The sequence below is a fragment of the Myotis lucifugus genome, unplaced genomic scaffold (genome assembly GCF_000147115.1).
Source record: "Myotis lucifugus unplaced genomic scaffold, Myoluc2.0 scaffold_431, whole genome shotgun sequence".
Lineage (NCBI taxonomy): Eukaryota > Metazoa > Chordata > Mammalia > Chiroptera > Vespertilionidae > Myotis > Myotis lucifugus.
In genome coordinates this window covers 135,574-147,676 of record NW_005871479.1, presented here as the reverse complement: position 1 = coordinate 147,676, position 12,103 = coordinate 135,574, and the positions used below count along the sequence as shown (strand labels likewise).

Sequence of the window (12,103 nt, the reverse complement as noted above, 5' to 3'; positions counted from 1 at the left end):
AAAAGAAAATAAAGTAAAAATAGAATATACACCCTGTCAGCTCATAATCATGACGGGTTAAGTCGGCAGTGCATGCATCAGGAGTTCACCTGCGGTATGTGGGGTTCTCGCGTTCCCTTGTTCACTAACATTCATATATTTTTTTGTCTGTTATCTCGTCCTGTACTATTTGCCTGATACTGCCAAATCGTTTTTTCTCCGTTTTTTGGTGGAAGACATTGGAGGAAGGGACGTAGCGATATTCACTTTTATCCTCATTACTTTTTCTTTTCAAGAAACCCTCTTTTCACTCTCCTCGCCTCTATTCATAGAAAGTTTTCTTTCTTTTTTTTTTGTTTGTCTTTTTATTTTTTTATTTAAGTTTGGTATAGGGTTACTCTTACACCAAATCCCAAAGAAGCTGGTCCCCTTCTGAGGCAGTTTTCCGACCACTGCTCTAGATAAAGGGAACCTGACAATATCTAATCACTGACTGAATATCTTAGTGAAGGTGGGAAAATGTTAGAAAAGACATTATTGGGTCAATTATCAAAAATAGGAATATGAATTGGACCCAAGTATTTCAGCAATGCTAAATCTATTTATGTGAAAACTGTACTGTGCTTATGAAAGAGAAGATCCTTAATTCTTAGGAAATACACTCTTAGGTATTTTAAGAGTAAAAGGCCATGATGTGCATCTTAAACGATTCAGAAAAACATGACATGTACTAGTATATATAAAAAGAACACGACAATAATGGAAATAACAAGAATGGTAACCAATGGTAAAATACACAGGCAGTCTAGTCTTTGTGCTTTTATTGACACAAAGTTTGAAATTAATTCCTAAAAAAAGTTTTTAAAAATAGTTCCTTTTTTGTTGTTGTTGTTAATGCTCACCCGAGGATATTTTTTCCACTGATTCTTTGAGAGAGTGGAAGGGAGGGGAGACAGACTAGGCCAGGGATGCAGCCTGCAACCGAGACACGTGCCCTTGATTGGAATCGAACCCTGACCCTTTAGTCCACGGGCCGACACTCCAACCACTGAGCCAAACCGGCTAGGGCAAAATAGCTCCTTTGTAAAAGTCTTTAAAATCTGAGCGTTTCAGAATAGCATTTCCCTGTGCTGATTTTTCCAAGTTCCCCCTGAGTCTCGCTCAAGTCTGAAGCCTGTACCCCCCGAGCTGGGCTTGCCCACTAGCTCAGCTCACGGAGGGCGCCCCCAGCACTGTGCCTTTCTAATGACACTCACTCAGGAGAAGTGAAGCCACACAAGTTCCTGGGGAAGAGCCTAGGCAGAGAGACAGCATGACAGAGCCCCCTCACCCCCCCCCACCCCACCCCCCGGTGCAGAACTAAGCGCTTCTACTCTGGGGAAAGAAAGGTCCTTAAAGGCTTCCGGAAGTTGCCGACCTTGAGTGCTCTGAGGATAGGAGGGGGAGAGGAAGTACAGGGGAAGACTGAGGAGTTGCACCATGGCTGAAAAATGCGGGCTTCTGCACACTGGGACCAGGCCATTAAAATGGGCAGTCGGGGTCTTCAAGCACAGCAGCAGCATCTGGATCCCAGTCAAGAGACCAGCAGAGAAGCGGGTGGTGGAGGGACGAGATCAATCAGGGGCTTCTCCAAGGCCCCCAAAAGGCCCCTGAGACCAGGGGGGCGGGGGGAGGGGGTTGAGAACAATCTCCCCAGCAGGCCACGGGCCTGAGGTAGGACCAAAGCCTTCCAGGACACCAAGTGCGGGCTTGCCTACAGTTATCACTTCTCCAACTCTAACTCGGAATCTAGAACGCAGATGAAAATTGCACGTGCTCTGATAAGGCCCATATTGAACTCCTGACTTGGCAAACTTTCTGATAACTTCTGCTAGGTCGGCAGAATAAGCATTCCTCTATTTTGGAAATGAGGAGATGGAGTTTAAAAACTCAAATCACTGTGCCTTAGGCCAAATACTTAAGACTACTAATGTTTTAGAACAGAGAATACCTAACTGGGGCTCTTAATAAGGACCATGGACAACTGTGTACCATGAGAAACCCCTAGATTTGTGTGCAAAGTTTTGACTATCTATATTTTTTTTTAAATGCTGCTATACATTTTTCTAAGAAGATGGGCTATAAAATCCATACTTTCCAAGGGATCCACACGCCCCCAAGAACAGATTTTTAAAATTATTTCTCAAAAAGAAAGAAAAAAAAGCAAACACAGTTGCATCGTAAGTAGAATAATTAAAATCAATGTTAAAAGCATGAGCATATAATCCATGTTATAAAGAAATTTCACATTAAGGCCAAGATTTAAAGTGTTCTGGCTTATGAACTGTGATGCTAAAATTATGGACATGACCATGTGAAATTTTGCCATTACAGCGGGTGTCCAAACAATATCATATTGCCGTGCCAACACAAAGAACAAATGGAAATGAAGACAAATCTAAACCTGCCCTTTGCTCGACTAGAACAGAACACCAAACGCCTACATAGTTGGCATTTGTGCACATTTAAAAAAAATAACAGTAATTGGACTAACGGGGCGACACAGGTGGAATAAGGTGGGGTCCGCCCCCCAGGAGCGCAGGCTGGTGGGAAATACTTACTTCGGAGTCGAACACTGAGAATCTTGGGCTCTGAATGCTGCTGCTGCTGCAGCAGGTCAGGCTGGACAGGGACCCAAGATACTGAGCTAGAGAAGCGGGCTCTGGGACCTGGGGGAGGCTGGAGACACAACGAAGGCAGTCCCAGACACGCTGACACGCTGACACGTTACCATGGACCACGTGAAGGAATCGCCCCCGGGAGAGACTTACTGTTTTTTCAGCTGCCTCTGGCCTCTTCGTTTGGGGCTCCCACTCTCAGACCCGCTACTGGCCTTCGGTGTGTGAGGGGGAGAAATGAGCACAGACTTTAATTCACAGTCATCAGGGTCCGCACGAGCCCGATTAGCAAGTCTACTCAGTATAACACCATTCGACGTGAGCTTCCCGGCAGAAAGAAACCTCAGCATTTGTGTGGGGGCGCCCTCTCTCCTTTTGCTTTGAAAATTAATTCGTGTGTCATTTCTGAGTTGTCTCTAATGCCAGGAGGTATTTCTCAGCTTGACTCCTATAAGCGTGCGGGACGGTAGGAGTTTCTGAAATGATGGTATTGCTCTGCACCTGCACAGGCCCTGTCAGATATCACAGCCAGCAGGCTCCTGTGGCCACCGGGACCCTGAAGTGGGGCTAGAGGGACTCAGGAATGGAATTTTTCATTTTACTCCGTTTCAATGAGTATAAATTTTAAACATCACGTGTCTAGTGGCGATCGTGCAGATCTAGAATGTCACATGAAAATGTCACTGCCCTGACCGGTTTGGCTCAGTGGATAGAGCGTCGGCCTTTAGACTCAGGGTCCGGGGTTCGATTCCGGTCAAGGGCATGTGCCTTGGTTGCGGGCACATCCCCGGTAGGGGGTGTGCAGGAGGCGGCTGATCGATGTTTCTCTCTCATCGATGTTTCTAACTCTCTATCCCTCTCCCTTCTTCTCTGTGAAAAATCAATAAAATATATTTAAAAAGAAAGGAAAATGCCACAACATTGAATGTGTCATTAGCGGTGGTGGTTACTGATCAGTTTCATTTGAGACTCATTCACGAGCATGATCAGCAACGGTGCTCTGCTAACAGCACGTGGCCGAGGGAAGTTCACCGTCAGAGACGTCTTTGAACAGCTCTTTCCCGCCAAAGTTAAGCAAAATGGCCAACCTTCCCCACTGCTCTTGTTCCGGTGCCCTACAGAGAACATGTTAACTTATATTCAAAAGGTTCATACATCTATGTGATTGGTTGTGGCAAAGATAGCACGGTGACCCAGTCCTACACGCTGTGGGGAAAGAAAGCTAAGGCAAACCAGCTCCGAGGTCAAAATAAGACACCGTAAAGGCAATGCCAATGTTATGGCCAATTAGATTTTTAAAACCGATTAACTAAAATCCACCCCAACTCACTAACCTTTGGCTATCAATATTTAACTTTTAGCAGAAGGATGATATATTGTTAAGAATGGCAAAAGCAGGGGGTCACTTCCCTGAGACCAAAAAAAAAAAAAGTATCTCTTCAGAATGGAATCTATAAGCCTAACACAGAGGTAAGAATCCACAAAATTATCACAAACTGAGAAAAGTCTGATTCTATAGAAACCATGGAGCCCAGTACTAATTTTAGAAACCACCCACCTCTCACAATTCCACCACAGAGTAAATCTGTGTGAAACTAAACATGAGCTAGGAAACCAAATGTAAAGAAATGAGTTAAAATACATTATTTATGTCAAGTAAACTCTTTTCTCAGAAATACACCTGAAACTCGTTCCATTGTTTTGTATTTGTTTACCAGGCAAGTTACTCAGTGAACAAAAAAGTAGGAGATTTACAACCTAGATACTTAAAAAAAAGTAAATATCTTACTACAATCAATTTCACTATGAGAAACATCCAAAAAAAATTAAAAATTTAAGGCCAGTTCTGTATAGTAATCTTAACCCTCTACTGCAACATTCACTATTACATGCTCTTCCTGGAAAGTTTCTTTTTCTAAAGCCCCACGTGGCTTTCCTTGCTGTGCTAGGTAGAGAAAGTTCTCATTAGTCATTTAACTCCCACCCTGACGTTGAATCTTTGTTCATGGCAATACATGCTGGAGTCGGAAAGGATAAGGTAAGGTAAGGAGCTTCAATATACCCCCTTAAAACATTTCTTTGTCTTACCTCCTCCTTAATATTAAATCGTGATGGTTCTTGTCTGCTTCGGTTTGACCGCCTAACCCCATAAACATCCGGATATTCTTCCCACATCTGTAACATTAACAGACCATGCATGAATCTTTTTTCTCTTGATCCCCACCCCCATTTTCTATTTTCACTACTACTGCAACACGTATTTTAATTTAAGAGCATTCAAGTAACTAAATATCAAAAGGGTTGTTTGGTTAGTTTTGTTTATGGGACAAATAAACGCCCATCTTTAAAAAGAATAAGGCACAATATCCTAGAACACATTAAAGTGTAACAATGGCCCTAGCTGGCTTGGCTCAGTGGATAGAGCGTTGGCCTGGGGACTGAAGGGTCCCATGTTCGATTCCGGCCAAGGGCACATGCCTGAGTTTCGGGCTCGATCCCCGGGGCGGGTGTGCAGGAGGCAGCTGATCCATGTTTCTCTCTCATCATTGATGTTTCTATCTCTCTCTTTCCTTGTCTCTTCCTCTCTGAAATCAATAAAGAAATATATTTTTTTTAAAAGAAATATATTTTTAAAAAATAAAAATAAATAAAGCGTAACAATGCCTCTTCATTACTAATGGCTATTAAACTTATATGGTACACTGCTTACTCATCATTAAAACATACACTTACAATTGAATAACATGGCAAGGGAGCACTGGCTTCCACTAAGGGCAGATTTATTTACTGATGAATTTTAAGCCCCTAATGTTTTCCATTCAGCTTTGATTGGTTATTGACCCACCTGAGAAACTAAAAAAAAAAAAAAACCAGCCCGGTCCCACCAAGTCTAATTAAATCGGAATCAGGGCATGTGTATATTTCTTTAAATTCCGCAGGACGTAGGTGACGCCAGATACATATAAATAGTAGGTATGTCTAACATTTAGTTAGAAATTTTCAGAAGGAGAATCACTGCTACCCTTTCTCTAGCACACCCAATTTTACTCTGAGCAGTAACTATTTTTACTATTATTAGGTATTAATAGTTTGTAACTCTTTTTCTAACTATTATTAAGAACTATTTTTACTAACAATCCTCACCAGCAGTGAAAAAAAAAAGATCAAAGGAGGGATTGGTTGAAGAGGACTTTTTTTTAAAATATATTTTATTGATTTTTTTACAGAGAAGGGAGAGGGATACAGAGTTAGAAACATCCATGAGAGAGAAACATCGATCAGCCGCCTCCTGCACGCCCCACAGTGGGGATGTGCCCGCAACCAAGGTACATGCCCTTGACCGGAATCGAACCTGGGACCCTTGAGTCTGCAGGCCGACGCTCTAGCCACTGAGCCAAACCGGTTCGGCGAAGAGGACATTTTTTTTCACAGCGTGTTTGAGCACCATCTTCTACAAAGACTCAAGCCAAGAAACGTGTAGAGAAAATACACAGGCCCCTCCTTCCTCGGCCTCTAGGGATTAGAGTCTGGGCCCCGATCTCACTCTCCACCCAACAATCACTGCGGCCACGCACACTGTGCTCTTTTGGTAAAACCAGTCCCGGGGGCGGAATGAATTGGAGCGAACTGTGGAAGGCCGAAGCGAAAATGTTGTAAACACGCAAAAGAGATGCGTGACAGCCCAGATCAGCAACGGGGCTTTGTCATCAACACCTGGGTGACAGTTACGGGCAAGAAAATATGTGGAAAGTGAGGCAAGAGGAGAATGCCGCGGGCCAAGACTCGGGATGTATGTGTAAAGTGGACCTCAAACGAGACAAACTTGACGCAAGACGACCCAGAAAAAAACAATGTCACCAAGCCAAGGGAGGGCGTGATCAACAGTGCCTTTAAAAACGCCGAGTCTTGCCGTGGCCGGTTTGGCTCAGTGGATAGAGCGTCGGCCTGCGGACTGAAGGGTCCCGGGTTCGATTCCGGTCAAGGGCATGTACCTTGGTTGCGGGCACATCCCCAGTGGGAAGTGTGCAGGAGGCGGCTGATGGATGTTTCTCTCTCTCATCGATGTTTCTAACTCTCTATCTCTCTCCCTTCCTCTCTGTAAAAAATCAATAAAATATATTAAAAACGCCGAGTCAGCTACCGAAAACGAGGCCTCCCAAGAGAACAAGGGAGATGGCCCAGGAACAGGCACTCCAGAACTAGACTCCGATGTAATCCTGTGACCCCGCGTCTTCCGCTTACGAAGGTGGAAAGCCCATAATGGCCTTGGAATGATCTGAGAGGCAGAAGACAGAAGGTCTGACCAGAGGTGTTAGGACAGCGGTTCTCAACCTGTGGGTTGCGACCCCTTTGGCGGTCGAACAACCCTTTCACAGGGGTCGCCGAAGACCATCCTGCATATCAGATATTTACATGACGATTCATAACAGTAGCAACATTACAGTTATGAAGTAGCAACGAAAATAATTTTATGGTTGGGGGTCACAACATGAGGAACTGTATTTAAAGGGCCAGAAGGTTGAGAACCATGGCGTTAGGACGACCAGGTGGCAGGAGCTCTGGGCCCGAGAGGCAGCAGAGGGCGGACACTGAGCAAGTCTGGCCGAGAGAGGAAGGAGGCAGAGAGCCTTACTCTCGTCCCGTCTGCCCACCCCGCCCCCGCCCCTTTTGGAGCCTCTGTTAGAGCCGTGAAATTCTTCAACACGGGTATTTACGAAGCTTTTAGTAACGGGGGTGGAAGCTAAACTATTTTGTGTCCCTATATCAACCAGTTTTATCATTTAAAAATATTAGACTTGCCGGAACCGGTTTGGCTCAGTGGATAGAGCGTCGGCCTGTGGACTGAAAGGTCCCAGGTTCGATTCCGGTCAAGGGCATGTACCTTGGTTATGGTATCAATGAAAAGCTACCGTGTAAAAGGGATGTGTATACAGAAAACAAAGAACCTTCTTTAAAAGCTCTCCTTTTAGAATCATCATCGTTTCAGTCACAATGCAATCTTCCTAACTGGCTGTGCTGTCCACGCATTAACTTGATGAACGTTTTAGAACTGATCACCTAAATTTTACAAGTATATTTTAATATCTCTGCCTGAAGTACTTCTGCCTTGAAATTCAGTCTGTCTTAGCAATGACTCCCCTTCTTTCTGAGTTCCCCCTTCACCTTTTTAAATGAATTTAAATATACGAAGTCTTATAAGCTAACAGGTGTGAATGCCAGACAGTAACACTATTTCAGCAAAGTTTTAGACACACTACACAAGCCATGCACGGTTGCTATGGTTTCCTTTCATCTCCGCAAATAAAGAACTCTCCACTGTGCATTATTGTACATAAAAAAAGAAAAATTTAACCACCTTTTAATTTTTTTAAAAAGTATATTTTTATTGATTTCACAGAAGAAGGGAGAGGGGGAGAGAAAGAAACATCAATGATGAGAGAGAATCATTAATAGGCTGCCTCCTAAACACCCTCACTGGGAATCGAACCATAACCTCCTGGTTTACAGGTCGACGCTCAACCTTTGAGCCACACCGGCTGGGCTTAACCACATTTTTAAAATGTTAAAAAACCAAAATTATAGATTTGTCCTTTTGCCCTATAATTTGATGGCTTATGTAATTACTTTCTTTGTAGCCTCTGATCAACAACTAGAACAGAAAGCAGTCCTCATTTATATCCGGGGGCACTATCCTATATAATAAAAGGCTAATATGCAAATCGACCAAACAGCGCTATGATGCACACTGACCACCAGGGGGTTCAACGCAGGAGCTGCCCCCTGGTGGTCAGTGCGTTCCCACAGGGGGAGCGCCGCTCAGCCAGAAGCCCTGAGCCAGGCTCACGGCTACAGCGGCGGTGGTGGGAGCCTCTCCTGCCTCCACGGCAGCATTATGGATGTCCGACAGCCGGCTTAGGCCTGCTCCAGTCAGATATCCCGAGGGCTCCCGGACTGTGAGAGGGCACAGGCCGGGCTGAAGGACCCCCCTCCCCCTCCACCAAGTGCACGAATTTCGTGCACCAGGCCTCTAGTATTAATAGAAAAGGGGGCTGTGGTTTCCTTATCAAGATACCCAATGGGTTTCCTTGGGAAAGAAAGGTCTGCTAGCTGGTCCCAGCTGCAGGCAATTTGTACAGTACAGCAAAAAAGATACCTTCTTCACATCGGCTATCCGTTCCTTCTTGGAGGCTGGCTTCTCTTTGGCTTCCGGAAGGACCGGCTGGGATTTGGACCCCGCCGATTCACTCTCAGATTCCGACTGACTCTCCGAAGACTCAGAGCTGCTGTTGGACTCGCTGCCATGTCCACTTCCTGGGTCGCTGCCCTGCTCGCTCTCCGACTGGCTGCCTGAGTCGGACCCCGAGGCTTCTTCAGATACTGAATTACTTAATAAGGAAAAAAATGCACATAGATTGAAAAAGATTTAAGAACCTCCACATAAGTCTGTTTTTAAAAAATCCTCAAAGTAAAATGATTGGAAAGTGGCTAATTCTGGTAATACAAAAATCAAGATTTCCAATTTTACTTCTATATTCTTACATTGCAAATGATATTACTATCATTCTCAACATCCTTATTGGCTACCATTTCCTGAGTGCTTATCTGATGCCATATTCCAGCTATTTTATATAAATTAGTTTCTCTGACAAAAACGCAGAAAGAGAATATTATTTTCTCCTTCCTTCATATAAAAAAAAAACTGACACTCAGAAGTACTTAAGTAACTCTCCCAAGTGAAACAGGTCGATCTATCTGAATCCAGTAAGTTTTATTTATTTAGTATCATCCCTCCCTCAAGACAAAAACAAAGCAAAATGCAACAGAGAAAAAACCAAACCCAGGCAGGGTTACCCAAAAAGTAAGATTGCAATGCGGCTGTCATTTTCCGATCAATGTCCTAACGATCAGTGCTAATCAGACTGCATGGCAGCTCCCTAAAAACATACACATTCACCCCACACCAGAGGCCCTGCCCGGGAACCTCCCACAGGGAGTCCCAGACCTGGGAGACCTCACAGAAGAAAATGAACACAAAGAACACACTGATGCTCAGGGGAAGGCCTAATGCAATGCAGACTGCTACTGGCCACCCGCATCCCTGACCTTCCTCACTCCTCAGGGCCCCACCCAGTTTGGCTCAGTGGATAGAGCGTTGGCCTGCGGACCGAAGGGTCCCAGGTTCGATTCTGGTCAAGGGCACGTACCTTAGTTTCGGGCACCTCCCGGCCTTGGCCCTGACTGGGGTGCGTGCAGGAGGCAACCAATCGATGTGTTTCTCTCACTTCGATGTTTCTCTGTCTTTCCCTCTCTCTTCTACTCTCCCTAAAAATCAATGGGAAAATATCCTTGGGTGAGGATTAACCACCACCAACGACAACAACAAAATAAACACTGCTTAGGGAGGCAACCTAAGGCAATTTAAAAACTGGAATTTTCAGGGATTATCCACCATACATACAGAATCCTCATGAAAAATAAGTGTCTGAAACTAACACAAAATAATATTGAATGTAAACTGTAACTGAAAACTAAAAATTTTTTAAAGGAAAATAAGTATCTGAAAAGTACTTAAAATCTGAATTGAAAACAAGTTTCATAATTTTTTATTGAATGATCAAGGGAAATATGACGCAAAAACAAATGAAAGGGACTCAAGTCAAAACTGGGATTTTAGATTCCGACAGAAAAATGAACGCTGTGGAAAAACCTTAGCACTGTGTTCATGTGTGAATAAAAAAATAAGTTGGTATCATTTCGAAATCCTTTTTGGAGCTGGCAAAATGGGGTGATTAAGTATTTCTTACAAACAGACTTTGAACGCGACCAGCATTGGTTCATAGCTATTGTTCCGTTACATTTTAATCGCCATTTCCAGAATGGCCACAAGAGGGCAGCACGGCAACACTTCACGTACGGAGCAGGCCTGTGGGTTCCCCACCCAAGAGCTGCCATTTCAGCGCTTGGGAGGGTGTGTGTGGTTTTTTTCCCTAAACTTAACAAAATGGCTGAAGAGCTTGGCAGGGCAAGTGTTTTGTTGCTGGTGGAAGCAACATCAGGTCAAAACACAAAGCAATCTACACTGGGATTGCATAAAACCTATTTCCAGACTAAAGCTCTATCGGCGGTAGAACAGCTAATATTTTTTGGAGCACTTATGAATCAGATCCATGCAAACCTCTCCTTTAATCCTTACAACAAAGATGACATAATTACCCTCATCTTACAGCAGAGGCGTAGCCCGTGTGTGTGTGTGTGTGTGTGTGTGTGTGAGTGTGTGTGTGATGTCCTCGTCCCCACCCCAAGTTTGGAGTATGAATCCACACAACTCAACCACCTCTGGTACTGAGGTCCCACTGAGTCATTCACACATTCTTCAGTTCAACAGATTATTGAGGCGCCCAAAGGCAATGCAGAACAATTCCTTCTAATCACACATCTATGTCAAAGATCTTTATCTCCTCCACCTCTGCCTCAAGGCCTATGATTCTGAAGACTAAACCATATAAATGAGGTTAAAAGACAAGGACAGAGAAAAGAAATTTCAATGTACACACAACAAGAAATGTATACATACAACATAAGAAGAATTACATATCAAAGAAAAAAAAACGATAATTGGGCAAAGGAAATGGGCATGCAACTACAGAAATGAAATGGCCAATAAATTTATGAAAAGGTAATTAAACCTACCAGGTAATTTGGGATCTGTATATTACAACAATATTTGACACTCATTTGCTTTGCGGGAATTTTAAGGGTCTGATTAATATTAAATGATGGTAAGAAAGTAAGAAAAATGGTACTCATATACCACTATTGAAAAAATAATCACTAGAAGCTTTGGAAAGCACCTTGATGTTATCCAGTAAATCTCAAAATATCCCTATGAATCATGCAATTGAAACTGTGGGTACAGCCCTAGCTGGTCTGGCCCAGGGGATAGAGCAGTGGTCTGCGAACCAAAGCGACCCGGGGTTCAATTCTGGTCAAGGGCAAGTACCTTGGTTGCAGGCTCCTCCTCGGCCCAGCCCTGTTCAGGGCTCCTGCAGGAGGCAACCAATCGATATGTTTCTCTCACATCGATGTTTCTCTCTCTTTCCCTCTCTCGAGGATTAAAGAAAAGAAACTGTGGTATGTAATCTAGATAAATTACCAAACTTGTGCAAGGGGCAGGCTGTATAAAATTGTTCAGCGTTCTGAAATCCTAAGATTAAAAACACACACACACACACACAAAACACACAACTCTAAACATTTATGTGTGAAAATGGAAAAAAAGTGAAATATTCATACTATGCAATGAACAATGACAGACTAGGAGTGAATTAGACCTATAAATGACAATTTCAAAACTATTATGTTTTGGGGGGTATATATTTTTTAACTTTCAGAGAGAGGGATAAAACATCAATGATGAGAACTATTGAGCAGCTGCCTCCTGCACGCCCCCTACTGGGGACTGAGCC

General features: G+C 43.7%; 1 protein-coding gene across 2 annotated transcripts in view; it reads right to left on the bottom strand.

Moving 5' to 3' along the window:
- The window catches only part of CHD2 (chromodomain helicase DNA binding protein 2), a 72,591-nt gene extending 62,389 nt beyond the window's left edge, over window positions 1–10,202 (bottom strand). For both annotated transcript variants that reach the window (XM_006102820.3, XM_014468136.2), the window contains exons 1-3: window positions 8,791–10,202; window positions 4,725–4,811; window positions 2,790–2,851 (exon numbers count right to left, since the gene is read on the bottom strand). In XM_006102820.3, the coding sequence (XP_006102882.1) occupies window positions 2,790–2,851; window positions 4,725–4,811 (149 nt within the window). In that variant the 5' untranslated portion in view covers window positions 8,791–10,202. The remainder of the gene's footprint in view (window positions 1–2,789; window positions 2,852–4,724; window positions 4,812–8,790) is intronic.
- Between the last annotated feature and the right edge of the window lie 1,901 nt (window positions 10,203–12,103).